At 49.8% G+C, this 16,724-nt stretch overlaps 8 protein-coding genes across 8 annotated transcripts; 3 read left to right on the top strand and 5 right to left on the bottom strand.

The window, feature by feature from the left end:
- Positions 1-16: 16 nt before the first annotated feature.
- Positions 17-1,162, bottom strand: JCM6883_003884 (uncharacterized protein; the record flags this gene model as incomplete). Its single annotated transcript, XM_076631965.1, has 3 exons — positions 17-293; positions 366-850; positions 941-1,162. The coding sequence occupies 3 exons, from the start codon at positions 1,160-1,162 to the stop codon at positions 17-19; spliced, it is 984 nt and encodes a 327-aa protein (XP_076488088.1).
- Positions 1,163-1,327: 165 nt separating this feature from the next.
- On the bottom strand, positions 1,328-2,808 carry PTH1 (aminoacyl-tRNA hydrolase; the record flags this gene model as incomplete). The annotated part of the gene is made up of 3 exons (XM_076631964.1): positions 1,328-2,068; positions 2,149-2,244; positions 2,734-2,808. The coding sequence occupies 3 exons, from the start codon at positions 2,806-2,808 to the stop codon at positions 1,328-1,330; spliced, it is 912 nt and encodes a 303-aa protein (XP_076488087.1).
- A 43-nt stretch (positions 2,809-2,851) lies between these two features.
- On the top strand, positions 2,852-5,845 carry CDC14 (phosphoprotein phosphatase CDC14; the record flags this gene model as incomplete). The annotated part of the gene is made up of 7 exons (XM_076631963.1): positions 2,852-3,147; positions 3,263-3,389; positions 3,454-3,513; positions 3,587-3,980; positions 4,049-4,132; positions 4,205-4,300; positions 4,377-5,845. The coding sequence occupies 7 exons, from the start codon at positions 2,852-2,854 to the stop codon at positions 5,843-5,845; spliced, it is 2,526 nt and encodes an 841-aa protein (XP_076488086.1).
- A 535-nt stretch (positions 5,846-6,380) lies between these two features.
- On the bottom strand, positions 6,381-8,458 carry JCM6883_003881 (uncharacterized protein; the record flags this gene model as incomplete). Its single annotated transcript, XM_076631962.1, has 7 exons — positions 6,381-7,700; positions 7,772-7,844; positions 7,917-7,980; positions 8,052-8,065; positions 8,135-8,191; positions 8,261-8,293; positions 8,382-8,458. The coding sequence occupies 7 exons, from the start codon at positions 8,456-8,458 to the stop codon at positions 6,381-6,383; spliced, it is 1,638 nt and encodes a 545-aa protein (XP_076488085.1).
- A 168-nt stretch (positions 8,459-8,626) lies between these two features.
- Positions 8,627-11,606, bottom strand: IPI1 (Ipi1p; the record flags this gene model as incomplete). The annotated part of the gene is made up of 7 exons (XM_076631961.1): positions 8,627-8,902; positions 8,974-9,036; positions 9,107-9,253; positions 9,326-10,441; positions 10,506-11,107; positions 11,164-11,236; positions 11,559-11,606. The coding sequence occupies 7 exons, from the start codon at positions 11,604-11,606 to the stop codon at positions 8,627-8,629; spliced, it is 2,325 nt and encodes a 774-aa protein (XP_076488084.1).
- A 708-nt stretch (positions 11,607-12,314) lies between these two features.
- On the top strand, positions 12,315-14,324 carry JCM6883_003879 (MFS transporter; the record flags this gene model as incomplete). Its single annotated transcript, XM_076631960.1, has 7 exons — positions 12,315-12,462; positions 12,557-12,833; positions 12,896-13,032; positions 13,091-13,569; positions 13,652-13,796; positions 13,875-13,979; positions 14,083-14,324. 7 exons carry the CDS (start codon positions 12,315-12,317, stop codon positions 14,322-14,324), a joined length of 1,533 nt encoding a protein of 510 aa, XP_076488083.1.
- Positions 14,325-14,668: 344 nt separating this feature from the next.
- Positions 14,669-15,288, bottom strand: YSF3 (U2 snRNP complex subunit YSF3; the record flags this gene model as incomplete). The annotated part of the gene is made up of 5 exons (XM_076631959.1): positions 14,669-14,716; positions 14,802-14,925; positions 15,003-15,030; positions 15,108-15,168; positions 15,286-15,288. The coding sequence occupies 5 exons, from the start codon at positions 15,286-15,288 to the stop codon at positions 14,669-14,671; spliced, it is 264 nt and encodes an 87-aa protein (XP_076488082.1).
- A 102-nt stretch (positions 15,289-15,390) lies between these two features.
- On the top strand, positions 15,391-16,365 carry JCM6883_003877 (Sas10/Utp3/C1D family protein; the record flags this gene model as incomplete). Its single annotated transcript, XM_076631958.1, has 3 exons — positions 15,391-15,633; positions 15,705-16,119; positions 16,178-16,365. The coding sequence occupies 3 exons, from the start codon at positions 15,391-15,393 to the stop codon at positions 16,363-16,365; spliced, it is 846 nt and encodes a 281-aa protein (XP_076488081.1).
- Between the last annotated feature and the right edge of the window lie 359 nt (positions 16,366-16,724).

The following is a 16,724-nucleotide window of genomic DNA, read 5'->3' as shown; positions in this document are numbered from 1 at the left end:
CAACTTCCAATCCTCGTTACTTTCTACTCTCCCTCCAAACCTCCTCAATCGCGCTCCAATACCTCTCCGGATCTCCCCTCACATGTCCCACATGACTCGTCTTCTCGAACCTCTCCTTCCTCACTTTCACGCCCAGTTTCGTTTCGGCTTCGTCAGCGTGAGCTTCGACATCTTTGTAGGGGATCAACTCGTCGAGTTTCGAGTAGAGGTAGAGACGTGGGACTCGGGGGAGAGAGGTGGGGAGGTTGAGGTAGGAATAGAGTCGGTTTAGGATTGGGGGTTTGCGGAGGATCCTAATCGACGCGGGAAATGAGTCAGCTCACTGGCAATCCGGACTAGCGACGTCATGAAGAAGGGAAACGTACAAGTTGTATAACGAGATCAACCCATGTAAGATTGCGAGGAATCCCATAGCGGGAATTCTGAGGTATTTCGACCGAATCGGAGCACTAAACGCCCTCATCGTTACCAATAACGATGATTTTCCGGGACACGAATCGAATATGACCGCTCTTGTACCTTCTAAAGGCGCAGGGGCGGTCGAAGTTGTCGAAGTTGAAGAGGAAAGTAGAGGAGTTTTCTCTTCATTTTGCGAAATCGTCGTTTTTGATCCTCCTCCTCCTCCTCCTCCTAATTCCTGATTCAACCATTTCAAACTCATACACCCACCATTCGAAAACACATGTACCAACATTCCACTCTTCTTCTCCTGCTCGTCGAGGTGTCGTTGTTGGTTTTGTCGAATAATTTCGATTGCTGGAGCAAACGCTTTTTTCGTTTCGATCATGTTCTGGGTCGAATAGAACCCTTTTTGAGACGACTGTAGTAGTAGGATCGGACTATTCGGGAACTACAAACAGTTCGAGGGAGTTAGGGAGTGGTGGGGGACTCTCGGAGAACTTGAGGGGAAACGAGAAGAGGGGAAGGGAGGAGAGCGTACGAGTTTCCGATAGGTTGTGAGATACTTTTCTACGTGTTTTAGTTGTGCATCCATCCATCCGAAGGCGATTACGAGGGAGGGATCATCTCGAGGAGGAGGAGGAGGAGAAGATGAGCCGGAACTCGACGGAGAAGTGGAGAGAGAGGAAGAAGGAGCGGAAGGAGCGGAGAGGTAGTAGACTGATTTCGATAATGGTCGAAGGAGGGATTTCGAGCTGGACATCGCAACGAAGGTGAGAAAGGAGAGAAGGAAGTTCTTTCGGAATCTCGTTTCGCAAAGGTTGCCGAGTGAGCTTTTCGGACTCTGTCTCGGACTCGAGCTCGAGCATCTCTCGCAACTTCTCTCTCATCACAAGCGGAGCCATCTTCGAAATGCGTCTAAGTCCATTCATTCCTCCTCATAAGCGATCCTCAGCACCTCCCTCCAAGCCGCTTCCAATGTTTCCCCTCCTCTCCCCTTCTCTTCATCCCACTCACACGCCTCTATTTCCTCCCTCCCGAGCGGTCCCAACACCCACCTCGCTACTCCATCCCCTCTCTCCCTCTCGTTCGGAGGTCTCCCGATCCCTACCCAAAACCGATGGAATTCCCTCGAACCCCCTAATGCAGAGATCAAGGATCTCACGCCGTTGTGACCCCGAGGTCCGCCGGAACGTTGTGTACGGAATTGAAGGGAGGGAGTGTCGAGCGCGTCGGAGAGGATGAGGAGTTTGGGGATCGGTTTTAAGGACGGTTTGGAGTTTTTGGAGGGTTTCTCCGATGACGAGGGAGGGACGTCTGAGGGAGTGGAAGAGGAGGATGGAGGTGGAGTGGGAGGAAGGAATCCACGGATGGAATCGACGATAGTTTTCCCACAGACGTTCATCAATGCTTTCGGGAGAACGAACAAGATCTCTAATGGTTCTTGTTCTTCCACTCTCCCCCCGCTTGTTGTTGTTGTCCTCGCTGTCGTAGATGATGGGGGAGATGATGCGGGTATAGTGATCTTAGTAACCCAACTCGAAGAAGAACCCCCAAATAACGATTTCGAAGAAGAAGAGTTTTTCGTTAATTGTAATTGAGGTGATCCAGTTGCTCGCGGTATTGAAGCGGCTTTCAGTGCTAGGTTCTTCAAGAGTACTTGACCTATCTACCAAGAAGGACTCTGATTGGGACGGTGAGCTGAGCGTGAAGAGGGGAGAGGAAATGGAGAATAAAATGAAAACGCACCGAATGTTTCGTTAGAGGATGGGTATAGTTCCCGAGACCGACTATGACGATACGACGTGGAGCAGTCACTATTGGTCGGAAGAGAAGGGGGAGATGCTAGGTCAGCGGGGCAAGAGATCAAGGGAGAGAGAGGAAACTTGAAAACTGAGCGAGGAAGAGGAGGGAAATGCTTACTTGTCACTTTACTCGCAACGGATTACGTTCCGGTCCGATGGAAGCTCTGATGTGTTCTGAGGTTCACGCTGTTCAGGAGAGTGGTCAGCCCGCGAATCCAACGTCGTGGAGAAAGAGATGAGAGCGCACCTTTGAAAAACCGAAGCAACCGAGCAGGGAGAGACGATCAACGGGGTAACAGACTACAGCTTGGAACAGGCTAATGAGTGCGAGCGATCCAGCAGCGTCGGGGCGACAGCAAAGTCGCAACGTCAGTCAGATGACTGCGCTCGAAAATGGAAATTGTTGATTGAATTCTTCTCTTCTCCTCCTCACTCTTCGCGACAGTACCTCGACACGACTCTACGACTCTTTCTCTACACTAGATTTACACCCACACGAGTCGTCATTATCGACAGTGCACGCGCTCACCCGTCGTTCGTTCCTCGATCGTTCAGCTCCCCCTTGTTCTTGTTTGTTTTGATTGACAAACCATCCGACGACCATCGCCTCTGACCGTCTACCCGATCCACCGACTCGAGCGAGCAAGATGTCGACCACAGCGACTCGACCTGAACCTAGTGGACCAATCTGCGCGTTCGGTAGTCGATTGGCGTACACTTATTTCCCTGCTCCAACTCCACTCCCTGAACAACTTAACGTACCTCTCACTCCTTCATCTACCTCTACCTCTACCTCTAATTCTACTACCACAAGTGCGACTACGACAGCGACGACGACGGGATCGATCACGGGAGGAGGAGATTATTGGTTCACGATTGACGATCAATTGGTTTATTTGAGCTTCTTTCAGGATTATGGACCCCTCAACATCGGGTGTTTATAGTGAGCAACTCCTCCTGTCTTCTAGTTGCGAGCGATACGCGGAAACTGACTGAATTCCCTTTACTCACTCCCCACCTTCGGCTCCCTCTTCCTCTCTGCTCTGTCTCGTTCGCAGTCGGTTCTGTTTACACCTACACAATCTACTAGAAGATCCGGCACATCGACATCAGAGGATCTTCTTGTATTCGTCAGATGAACCGGATAAGAAAGTTAATGCTGCGCTACTCATGAGTCTTTACGCTGTACGTTTTTTCATCCAGTGTGACTCACAGGGCGGAGAACTGACCTACATTACCTTCTGAACAGATGGTCGTGATGAGATGGTCCGTCGCAGACGTTCTACATCCGATTTCATGTCTCGAACTCGTAAGTTTTTCCCTTTTTCCATTCCCTCTCTCTTTCTTTTTCTCCATCTGACTCCTTCGTTGACGTCTGCTAGCAACCCTATCGCGACGCCGGCTACTCTCGTTCCGACTACCACCTCCACCCCCAACACATTCTGTACGGACTCTCTCGTGCACTCTCTCATCAACTGCTCGATCTCTCGACGTTCGATCTCGCCGCATACGAGAAAGCCGAAAAAGTCGAAGAAGGGGATTGGAACTGGATCACACCAGGATTGATCGCGTTCGCTTCTCCCGTCGAAGCTGGTTGGAACGCTTCAACTGGAACAGGAGGAGGAACAGGAGGAGCGGGAGGAGGAAGGTTAACGAGAAGTTTCAGGAACGTGTTGGAGGAGTTTGAGATCAAGAATGTGAAGGTTGTGGTGAGGTTGAATAAGAAATTGTATGATAGGCAACATTTTTTGGAGAGAGGGATCGAACATGTAGAAAGTAAGTCCCTACCCTCTTTTCTCCGTGGATTCGACGAGGGCACTGATGATGAGGGAGTGTGAATGTAGTGTATTTCGACGATGGGACGAATCCTAGTATGGAAATGTGTCGAGAATTCATCGATCTAAGCGATCGAGTCATCTCATCCGGAGGTAAATATTTCTCGTCTGCTTCGCCCTTTGCAGTGTGAAATCGGAGAGCTAACAAGCGAGAAACAATTGCAGGCGCAGTTGCAGTACATTGTAAAGCTGGATTAGGTCGAACTGGAACTTTGATCGGAGCTTATTTAATTTACAAACATGGATTTACCGCCGACGAAGGTTCGTCTTCCCTCCCTCCTCTCTCTCCCTCTCTCTCCCTCTCTCAGTGAACCTGATTTCGCGTGATTGATTACAGCGATTGGGTTCATGAGGTTAATGCGACCTGGTAGTTGCGTCGGACCTCAACAACATTTCTTGTACGAAAACCAACTCGAATGGGTTCGTTGGTCTGCTCAAGACGAATTACGTGCCGAACTATCCCTATCCTCTCAACCATCTCAACCTCAAGCTTCGACCTCTACCTCGACGGCAGCGGCAAGGGAAAGGGATTGTTCCGCGCCTCCTCGACCGATTACTCCTCCGAACGAATCTGAATTACGAGAACAAGCTCGTCAACGTTCCTCAACTCCTCATCATCACCCCTCAGCTGCGCCAATGACTCCGAGAAGACAAACGGGGAACAACGTACCTGGACAACCTCGGAAAACTCCTGGAAGAAGTCGACATGGGATTTCAGCGCCGGAGGAGAAGGATAAAGATTCTCCTAATCCGGTTATCATTCCCACGAACGAGGGAGCAGAGAAGGATGTCGATGGAGATGGGGATGAGGAGATGGATGTAGAGAGTGCGGCGGCGGCGATGAGGGAGGAGGCAGAAGTGGAAGGGGTTTCGTTGATCATGTCTTCTCCGAATAAAAAGAAGAGGGATAGTCTCACGACGGGAGGGAACGCGGGTGGGAGGAGAACGAGGAGGAGTCTTCAGTTGGTCGATGATGAGGAGAAGGAAGGAGAGGAGGAGGAGGATCCGTTAACGATGTTACCGACTAGTCCGAAGAAATTACTTCACGATTTACAATCAGCCGCGACGACGACGAAACCTCCCTCGACTTCAACTTCGACAAGACCGAAAACCCCTGCCTCTGCTTCTACATCGACGTCGACTTCGACAACGACAACGAATCGACCAACGAGAATCGCTCGATCTACTCAATCAGGAACGACGACAACGAATAACGTTATTCCAACTAAACCTCTCACTTCAATCACGGACAACAAACCCCCTCGTTCTTCCACCACTTCCACTCGATCCGGAGCTTCTACTACCGGCGCCGATTCAACGACAATGATCGGTCGAAGTCGAGGAGCAAAGAACCTCAACACAGTTTTCGAATCCGTCGAAGCCTCGGGGTCGGGATCCGCTACGAATAAAGGTCCCACCGCATCCACTCGATCTCGATATCCCTTACGAAACGTTTCCGGTCGAACAACTCCTACTCAACCTCCTCCTCCTCCAACAACCTCGAATCCCGGAGTTAATACTGGAACTGTCGCCCCGAATTCTCCTTCGAAATTACCAACGAGAATACCTGCGAAACGTACCGTCGCTCCTTCTTCCCCTGGTCCTCAACATCATCATTCCCAATCTCTTTCTCAACAAGGAGGAGGATTCAACCCTGGGGAAACTTCCTCGAAGGATGGAGGAAGAGGAGGAGGAGGAGGATTCACGTCCCTTGCGAACGGTCTGGCGAAGTTAAATAAGGGAGGTAGGAACGTTAGGAGGAGGAGAAGTTCAATGGGAAGTCAGGATTTCGTTCAAGCTGGCTAGAGAAACGAAAAACCGAGGAGTCGTTTTTCTTTTGTTCCTTCTTATCGCTTCGCTTATACCCCTCGATCATTTTCTTATCGTTATTGAGTCGCACTCATTATTGTTCGTTCCTTCGCACGACGAACTCATCTTTGTACTTAGGCCCACTTATTCGATTTTATTTAGTCTTGCGATATCCATACTTACCCTTATTTTTTTTGCTTTCATCTTGTTTTTTTGTTTCTGTTTTCTCTCTTCGCTCAATGACACATCTTACACTTTGATTCAATGTCATATCGGAGTTTTTGATTTATCGTTCTCTGTTTCGCTAGCTTTCTTTGTTGAGCTAGAATCGAACTAGTACAGTAGAGAGAGAGTTTCGACTTGTGACTTCTCGTTCCACTCATTCAATCCGTATCAAACTAACACAACAACCCTATTCATTTCTCTTTTCCTCGACGTCCTCAATCGCAATCGCATACTTTACAGCCCCCTTCTCCCTCTCTCTCCTCACTCACTCACTCCGATTCCCCTCAAAACCGAGAAGTTATTTAGTTTATACTCCTTCGATTCTCCTTCCTCCCGTTCCTCCCGCGATGCTCCCCTGTCTCCTCGCGACCCATCTAACGACCCACTCCCCCATAACCCCGACTAGATTGACCCCTCTAAACCTCCCCAATACGATTAAAACCATTAAAGCTACGACTAAATCTCCTACGAGTTTCCTTGATTTCTTTAGGAGAGCTAATCCTAGACTTGGGATTAGCGATCTCAGAGCTCGAAGGGACGATTTCGTTGAGGAGGAGGGAGAAGAAGAGGAAGCGGCGGGGGATTTGAGATGGAACAGGAAAAGTAATTGAAGGAATGAATGTTTCAGTAGAACAGAAATGGGTGAATTTGAAGAGAGTTGCGAAAGAGACGTGATTGAGTGGGAGTGGGAACGAGTAGAGGAGGGAGATGATTCGAGGATTGTTAGACGTTCGTGTAAGGCAGTTAGGGACGTTTGGATTCGATCTAAGGCGGCGTCTAATGCGGGAACGGGAACGGGAACGGGGAGTCGGTCGGTTTGAGCTTGAGCAGGAGGTTGGGGAGTAAGTGAGATAGGACGTTGGAGGAGGAGGTTCGAGGTAGTTAGAGGAGGAGTTGAAGCGACGAGAGGTTGCGAGGAGGTAGGGGGAGGATGGAACGCTAATTGTTGTTGATGAGAATGAGATTGGGCGTAGTCGATCGGAGGGTGTCGTCTGGATTGCGAGGGTTGCTGTTGTTGATGATGGGGGTTAATCGAATAAACCGAAGGAGAAGGAGAATTATTCCCCGTTAACGAATGAGTTCCTCCTCCTCCTCCTCCTCCTCCTGTCGAACGAGTCGGTAGATTCGATACCGCTGAGAGATGAGGCGGTGGTAAATTTGTTCGATTGATGACGGAAGAAGGAGCGGTAGGAGGAATTGAAGCGTAATGTCTCCTATCTTCCTCTTCACTTCCACTCGAATAACTCTCCGCCTCTTCTTCACTTTCTGTCGCTTCTCTTCTCCTGACACTGTCCGTTCGGGTTCGTGGAGGTCCGTAACCTGGTAAAGGAGGTGCGACGAGATCCGCTGGTGGTGGTTGAATTCGATTCCCACTGCTGCGATGTCTACTCGTTCGGCTTGGTTGAGGAGTTGAATTCGATCTCGATGGTCGATCGTAATCCATAGAAGAGGAGGAAGAAGTTGAGGAAGAACCGGAAGAGGAAGAAGATCGAGTTCGAGATAAAGCGAGTTTTGAACTTCCAGGACCTCCTGCGATCGTTCTTCGTTTGGGACGCTCGAGAGTGAAGGTTTCGAGTACTTTCATGAGTTCGACGGCTTGGGTTCGATCGGAATAACCTCTCAGGATCTACCAAACTCAAATACTGTCAGCAAAAAACGAGGGAAAGGAAGAGAAAAGTGAAGAAGTGAAAAACTGACTCTGATCAAAGCTTCAACATACATCCTCTCGGCATCTTGTTGACTCATTCCTTTCCTCTTGTTCCATGCGTCCCTACGTCGTCACAGATACATCAGTCAGACCCTGAAGGCTGGTAAGGGAAGGGAGTTTGTTGAGAGGATTTACCATTTCGCTCTTCCCAAGACATCAAACATTCCAGGTCTACTCGTCTTGATATTCCCTTCCGTAGCTACCCACCCATCATCTTACGCCTCATCAGTATCGTGTCTCGAGCAGCCGTAGGACGTAAGAGAGACTTACCTTGTTTATAACAACTGAACATCTCACTCGCTCGAAAGAATGAGCAACTCGCGTCGGCAGCACAGGGGAGAGAGAGGACTCACGCATAGAGTAATAGTTTATCATCATAATTCGTTTGAATCGGTCCACTCTTCGGTAAACTATCCCATCCCATCCGACGCGATCAGCTCCTCCCCTTCTCCCCGGATCGCTGCGATGGAGTTACTCACCTTTGAATTATATCCACCGCTCTCTCAAACCGTCTACCCCCCAGGCGTAACAACAAGGTTGTTAGTTGCAGAAGTGGGGAATCGCGAGGAAGAGAGATCAAGAATAAGCGAGACTACTCACCGATGAATCCATTCCGGATCGGCTGCTAGTGGGTTCGGAGGTCGTACACGAGCGCCATAGGAGGAGATTGAAGTCATTTTGCGGCGTCGGGACGAAAGTGAGGTGTGAACACGGGAAACGAACTTCGCTTCTTCGCCTCCGGCTATCTTATGTTTTTCTCTTCGCAATTCTTTCTTTTTCTCTCTCTCTGTGATTCACTCGCAATGGAAGCGGGAAAGAGGGGATATAGTAACAACAGAGAAGCGCTACGCAAGAAGGTTCCCTTCCCATCTCCTCCTCAATCCCTCCTCCCCTTCCTTCGCAGAACTCTTCAAAGCTCTCTCTACCGATTCCCTCAGTTTTGCTTTTCCTTCCGCTCCTTCTCCTCCTTCGTCCGATGAATTGACGAGGTACGAAGCCAGATCTAGGCATTTCGATTGAACTCGAAGCGGGAGACGAGTGAAAGGACCAGGGAGAGAACCGCGAGAGGGATGGAGGAGATGGAAGAAGGGAACGAGGACGATAGAGAGTGAATGCAACGTCTATAGCGAAGCGAAGGGAAAAAGGGGTTAGTACAGAGTCGGGTTGGGAGAGGAAAAATGAGGAGACGAACGGATATGGGGAGAATTCCTTTCGATTCTTGTTGAGCTAATTTCAATAGGAACTCAATCACCAACTGCGAAACCGTCGAAGCTCTCCATCAGTCTCTTACTCTTACTTCCTAGATGGAGAGAAAGTGGGCTCACTTCAGTTGTATCGACCTGTTTTGTCCCTAATTCCCATAACCATTTCGCCAACCCCGCTACCCACTTGATCGTTTTCTCTTGACATTCTTTACTTCTCGGAGGTACATCCAAATCAAACCTATCCGTATAACTTGGATCTGATTGAATCTACATCCCTCTCTCTCAGTCTCAATCAGTCTTCCCCTTCCCTTTTCCTGAAAGTGTGAGAGCGGATCTTACAAGGATACTTCTCGCGATAAACTCGAACCCCCTCCTCTTCGCATTATTTTCCCTCCCCATTTTCCCCCAACCCTCCAAGACCGCTCCCCAAACTCCTTCAACCCCGTCCCGATCTCGTTGGTTCAATAAACTCCAAACCGTCGGTTCTAACGCTCTGAACGCTTCTTCCGAAACCGGCGGGAGTCCGAGTGGATGGGAAGAGGAGGTGATGGAGCAGGTTAGGAGGGAGGTTACGTAAGATTGAACGGTCGAGAGGATCAGGGAGAGTTTAGAGGAATCGGAAGAGAGTTTAGAGAGTTTCTTGCTGGATTTCTTTTCGTTCCCGTTTGAACGAGTGCTCGAGGAGGAGGATGGGGAGGAGTCATCTTCGGAGGAAAGAACGAGGAGGGAAACTAGTTCAGAGAAGGTGAGGTTGAGTTGTAATAGTTGTTCTTCTTCAATCGTGGTTCGGACGTTTAATTCGTCGGAACCGAATGGGAAATAAGGTGCCGCGTGACTCAGGAGCGTGAACAATAACTTCTTCGCTTGGGATCGAGACCTTGTTGTTTCGGTTGATGAGGTTGAAGAGGGATCGTTCTCGAGGGTGGAAATCGAGTTCCCTCCTCCTCCTCCTCCTCCTAAATCTCGGTAGAACAATTCCCTCGCAACTCGAAAGACCGCCGTAATAGTCCTCAACTCGGAAGATGCGGTAGAAGGTGATTGACCGAGTACTGGAGTCGGGGAGAAAGCGGAAGGTGCGGCGTCGAGGAAAGAAGACAGAAGAGTTGGATGGAGGAGATTGAGGAGGGTTTGTGGAGGCGCAGTCGAGGGTATTGCGCTTGTCGTCGTCGTCGGAGTGGGGGTATAGAGACTGAAAGAAGAGAGAGCGAGATCGTTTGAAGAGGGAGAGAGGGCGAAATCGAATCGTTCGATCGGGACTGAACGAGTTTGTTCGGCGTCGACAACAGGCGAAGAAGAGGAGTTGGTGCCGAATGAGCCGAGGAAGCTTGAATAAGCGCGAGGCGAATCGAAAGAAGCGGCGAGATACCAAGGGGGAGGAGCGGTTGAAGTCGAAGGGACTGGAGAGAGAGAAGTACGGAGGAAAGCGGCGAGAGTCGACAGAACCGCTAGACGCGCCTATCAAATCGACTAGAGTGAGTGGAAAATTTACTGGATGAGAGATCCAGGGAGAACAACTCACTGAAGGGGACAAATCGCTACTCGAAGCGCTCGTGAAATTCCCTTGAGCGGCCGTCAACGCTGGATTCCTAATCTTCAACATCCCCAACAATCCCTCGACCACTTTCGATCCCGTTCCTTTCTCCTCCGAGCTCTTCCCCAACTGTACATGCACATCGGCACCTCCATCCCACCCTCTAACGATCTCCTCTGGAATCTTCTCGATCAACAGATCCAATACTTTCAGCGCATCGATCCTGATCGCTTCGTCCAAATTCGATAGTGCCGATAACGTGAACAACACGAGTCCTTGACTAACACTAACGATCGATTGAGCCGGTAAAGAATCCGAAATGAATCGAAGGAGGTTCAAACTCGCTGCGCGAACGGATGGGGATGCGTCGGCGATCAAGTGAGCGATCGATGTGATCATGGGGAGGAGGTTCTGAGTGAGGAGGTAGGGGTGGGAGGTGACGAGTTGGAGGATTTCGGTCAGGGCTTCGCGTTTCATGGGAACGCTGTAATGCCGGGATTGAACGAGGAGCTCGGGGAGGGTGAGGTTGCGGCGCGAAGTCGGCACATCCTTCGGCGCTTCGTGGAGGGATTGATTCGGAAGTGCGATAGCTACAAACGAGAGAACTCAGCAACAACCGACTCGACATCCAGATTGGGATACTCACTCTTGGTAGAGAATGAAGTGTTTGTAGCATTGTTGGCGATCTGTTTGCCTTTACCTAGCTTGAGTTTCGCTTTCTGTAGCGAGGGAACGACAGGGAAAAAAGGATCAGCTTCGTTGGACCGAATCAACAGGGTTTCTGGCAGTTAACCGCTGCAAGCAGGATAAAAGCACTCAAATATGAGTCTCGTAAGTGCCTGCGTATCACAGTCTCCTCCCTTGACGCTCGTAGCAGTCTTTCGCGAATGTTGATCCATTTCCTCCTCTTCAGCCCATCTTCCCTCTCTGATACGCTTTTCGACCTGCACATAGCGTTACTGATGCCTTACGCATCGTTCCGTGCCATCTCTGTACCCTCTCGTACGTCTGATCGAGAGAAAGATGAAAAGGTTTACTCACTTTAAAATCTGCCGCCCTTTCCTTCTTGTGTTTCGATGACTTGGGCATCTTCACGAACCGATCCTGTAGTTCTCTCTCTGGGGCTGGTCTGGTCTACTTGGCCGAAAGTGTCGAAGTCGATTGAAGTGAGCAAAAAGTCAACTTTCTTCTGAAACTTCCTCGACTTGTCCTCTACGCCTCCTCTTTCTGCGTTCAGGGAGGGCAAAAAGATAACGCTCAGACCCGAAAGATGGTTAATATGATCGTATGTTTTCAACATTGAATGTCTGCAATTTGGGTATAGAATTTTGTCCATCATAGCGCTGCTGCTTACTGTGAGATTCGAACTCGAGTCCAGTCGAACGTCACAAAAAGTCTAATGACCTGATGCGTGCGACTGAACCAAGTCGAAAAAAAGCACAAAGGAAGGAACAAGGTTTGGTCATGCTGTTCGCTCCTTCAAGTCTCCTCATCTTCATTCGCTCACGTACGGAAGCCTCGTCGTCAGCGATTGGTCAGCGAGAACACGCAGAGAAGCGATTCTAACCGCACGAAGACGAGCATCGATCGATTCGAAGAGCACGAGGTCCCTTTGACCATCAAGTTCTTTCGCTCTCTACTCCGTTCAGGCTCACTCGTGACCAGCACACGACAAGTGCAGCTTCAAGAGGTGTCGTCTCGTTGTCCGACTTTCGATCAACCAACTCGATTCGAAAAGATCTTACATCAGCGTTCCGGCCTCAACTCCGTAGCATCGCGAAGGACTGGAAATAGGCCATGTTGGATAAACTGCTAAGTAGGAGTAAGCTGAAGCTGGACCGAGCAGGATCGAACGGAGGGAGAAATCTTGAAGGAAAACGACCGCCAGTCTTTTTGAGACTGAGGAGTTCGACTTGGTGGATTGCGTTGACTGTAGGATTCGGTGGTGAGTCTCCTCTCTTCTCTGCACCATGAAACGGGATCGTGCGACAGAGAAAAATCTGACTCATTCGACTTTTTCTCTCGCAAACTTCGAACAGTTCTCGTCGACCTATCCTCCTACTCAATCATCGTTCCCGTCATCCCATTCCGTCTCGAAGCCCTCGGCTACACCGATATCGGATCGAAAACCTCGTGGTTAGTCGCAGCCTATGCCGGAGGTTTAATCGTTTCTTCCCCTCCCGTCGCTCTCCTCGGTGCGAAATACAAGAATCGGCAGATCCCGTTGATCCTCGGATTGTTGTTCATGGTCGGAGCGATCGTCATGTTTATGGAGGCGGATAATTATGCGCTGATGGTGGTTGCGAGGATTTTACAGTGAGCTCATCACTCTTTCTTTCGATCTCGCTTCGGCTGCTGACTCGCCCGGTCGTATGCAGAGGTATAAGTGGAACGGTGCTATGGACGATAGGTCTCGCCTTAGTGACGGATTCAGTACCGGAAGCAAGAGCCGGAGTCGTGTTAGGTTACGTTATGATTGGATTTTCGCTCGGTTCTGGAATCGGTCCTCCTTCAGGTACGTTCTGTCGATCGTCTGAGCACTGTCAAAGACTCATTGAGCGACCTCCGTACAGGTGGAGCCATTTACGATCGATACGGATGGAGAGGACCTTTCATTTTCTCGATCATTCTCATCGGGATCGATCTCCTGATGCGATTGTTCATCATCGAGAAGCACGAGGCGTTGGAATGGGTCAAGAGTGGAGTTGAGATCAAGAATTTCGAAGCACCAGGTTGGAACGAAGGGAAAAGTGAAACCGAGAAGAAAGAACTCGAGGAAACCGATACCGAAAGTCAGACTCTCGGAGGAGCAGAAGGAGGAGCGATGCAGATTGAGGCAGTCAAGTCGAGGATACCGGCGCATTGGATCGGACTTTGGGAAATGATGAAGAACCCTCGAGCTCTGACTTCATTCGTCATCACTCTCATCTATGCGATCGTGTTTGGAGGTCTCATCGATTCGGCAATGACAATATACCTCTCGGAAGAGTATGGCCTCAACTCCCTCGGTGCGGGATTGGTTTATCTTGGAGCCGTCGTTCCTACTTTCTTCGTAAGTCCGCTCGCTCTCTTCATCATCGTAGCTCCGAAAAAGACAGAGAAGACTGACGCTCAATGTCGCCGATCGTCGACAGGGGAGTCCACTAGCGGGATGGTGGGTTGATCGATACGGCACGAAATGGATCATGTTTGTCGGCCTCTTACTCGCAATCATCGCCTACCCTCTCTTGATCATCAAAGGTCCTCTCGCTCTTTTCGTCTTCTTTCTCGCTATAATCGGTAAGTCTCGCTCTCTACCCGCGCTTCCATTCCCTGAATCCGGACTAGCGAGCTGATGATGATTGTTCGAGTTTGAAGGTACCGGAATGAGTTTCTTCCTAACTCCCGTCACTGTCGACTTGAACATCGTCGCTTCGCAATCCAATACGGGTATCACAACAGCTCACGTTTTCGGAGCTTTCAGTACGTCCTCTCTCCCCTCTTCCTCTCCCCCAGTTTTCCTCTCCCAGCTTCCCTTTCCTCTTTCTCCCCCGAACCGAGCTAACGGTCACTCAATGGTGAACAGATATGGCGTTCTCAATAGGCTCTTTCATCGGTCCCATCATTGCCGGACAGATCCTATCGCATACGACAGTGAGGAGGAGTTGGACGATTTTAACGATCGTCGCGAGTGGATTGAGCGCGGGATGTTTACCGGGTGTCGTGGTTTGGGTTGGGGGAAAGTCGGAATGGTTGAGTAGACGTCGGAGTCGAGGGATTGTTGGTCGAGAGAAGGAGGAGGAGAAACAGGAAGAGGTGCAAAGCTGACGAAGATACAGCACCGAACAAAGCGCTTAGACGTTCCCTACGAACGCCCTGTGTAGGTAGCTTAGATTCATCACCCCCGAAGGTAGCGCGCAGTGTAGAACAACTCGACATATCCTTTCCTCCTGTATGACTTTTTCGGTTTTTATTTTAGACATAGTTTACCTGCAATTTCTCGCAACTCCTTTCGATCTCTCGCGCCTCAGGTGTTCTGTTGCTTGTCCACGCACATAATACAGAGCTCTCTGCTTGCTCCGGTACTGAATGACAGAGTGAGAAGAATAGTTACAACAAACGAAAACTGCAAAACGAAACACCGAATACGCCTAGATCATCGGACGGTGTTCCTAATCGTCTTCTTTCGGAGGAGGCGGTCCACAGGGTTGTAACATTCTCTGTCAGATCGATGCCGCAATACAGAAAGTCAGCTCAAGCTCATTCGAACGATTTCGTCTGACTCTGAAACGGGAAAGGACTAACCTCAGTCAATTCGAACTTCACTCTCGCACCTGCCTCACCGTCCGCGATCGCCATGTACTGTAGCAGTGCGGGGTGCCCAACGATCGAAGAGGAAGTATCTCGATGTTGGTTCGTCAACCATTCACTGCGAACCAATTCAATATCAACCAGTCAGCGTTCAAGCGTGCCTCGAGCACAACGCTGACGAAGATGCGGGCTCACTATTTCGTTGAATCGGCGTGACCAGTACCTTCGATTAGACGGGACAGAGCAGGTCAGCAAAAGGAGATGGAGGAAAGTCAGGGAATGGTAGGCACGAAGGCTCACCGGTGTAGCGAGCGTGTAGCTGAGCGATCTGAGTCGTAGCAGTATGGCGTAACTCGTTAGACTGTACGTAGAAGGAGTCCGAAAGGAGTGGGAGAGTTTGATGAGGAGAAACGAAGGAGATCGCGAGTCAGTGAGCGCGCGTTCATCCTGACCCGATACAGAGCGGTATTGTACTCACCATGATGGATTCAGCTGGTCGGTAGAGTGAGGTGGAGAGCCAACCTTGATTTTCATCATCTTCGTTCATCTTTCTCCTCCTCTTCCTTCACTTCTCCCTGCATCAATGGCGGACCCAGCGCTCGTCTCCACGCTCTCGACTCTCTCTACTCAGCTCTCGACGCTCGAAACCTCTCTCGCCCCTCTCCTCGCCGTTCCCTACGCCGACTTGATCGCAAACGACGAGAACGCTCCATTAGCGAAAGCCAAACTTGATGTGTTGGTCTCTTATGCTCTGCATGATTTGATCTGGGTGTATTTGAAGACGAGTGGGGTGGAACCGACGAATCATCCCGTAATGGCGGAAATCGTTCGTCCCTTCTCTATCTCCCACTCTCCTCTCTCTGCGCGAGCTAACTAACAGCGCTGAAACGTGTGTAGGAGAGACTGAAAGGTTATTTCGCGAAACTCAAGTCTGCAGAATCTGGTTCGAGCCCTTCAACCTCGAATGGAAAAGATCAACAGCAAAGACGAATGCAGATTGATAAACAAGCCGCTTCGAGGTTCATCAACCATGCGATTGCTTCTCAGAAAGCGAGGGTCGATCCGAGCTACACAGCAGGAGAGGAGGATGTCGAGATGGGCACTCATACGAGATTCGATGCTGAGGACGACGATCAAGACGGAGAGGCAGAGGAGGAGCGACAGGAAGGAGGGATCGAGAAGAATGAAGAAGTTGAGAGGTTACTGGATGAACCCGAGGAAGATTCAGAGGAGGAAGATGAGAAACTGGAAGAGATTAAAGAATTTGCGAAAGGTTTGAAGGGTAAACGGAAGATGTTGGATCCGTTCGCAGGTACGTGATGCGGAACAATACCACGAGTGTATCGTGTGTTGATCCAGCATCCGTACAGGTTATGATCAACCGAAACCGACCGCTTCGACAGAAAAACGAAAGAAAGTCGTTTCATCAACCAAGTCGGAATCTTCGACTCCTGCCAAGGATCAAAGCGAAGAGTCAAGCGGCGTCACTACGACTGGAAGTGCGAGCAAGAAGGATAAGAAGAAGAAGGACAAGAAGAAACTCAAGATGAAGAAATGATCAACCCTGCGTTCTCGGATCATGCCCTCCCTAGATTGACTAGTGAGTTTCCTTCACACTTTTCTCACATCGACACGATCCTGACTCTATCTGTCCACAGTTCTATGCTGTTTGTTGTAGCTTTTCCCAACGCGTTTTTGCAACTACTCTTTTTGAACTCTTGTTCTTCTTCTCTCGGGAGCCGCTCGCGCCAAAGTTGGCGTCATCGTCGGAGTAGTGGTGATTCGTAGAGATATACACAGGAATTGCAAATATGCCCGGTCACACAAAAAAGGAAGTAGAAACGAAATAAGGGAGAACGAAACAGAGAAAGAAAGAACGATGATATCCGAGGAAAAGAGCTTGCAAGACATACAAGG

This window comes from Sporobolomyces salmoneus (genome assembly GCF_050403485.1).
Source record: "Sporobolomyces salmoneus JCM6883 DNA, S_salmoneus_JCM6883_v1_ctg21, whole genome shotgun sequence".
NCBI classification, from domain to species: domain Eukaryota; kingdom Fungi; phylum Basidiomycota; class Microbotryomycetes; order Sporidiobolales; family Sporidiobolaceae; genus Sporobolomyces; species Sporobolomyces salmoneus.
This window is presented reverse-complemented; position numbering and strand designations above follow the sequence as displayed.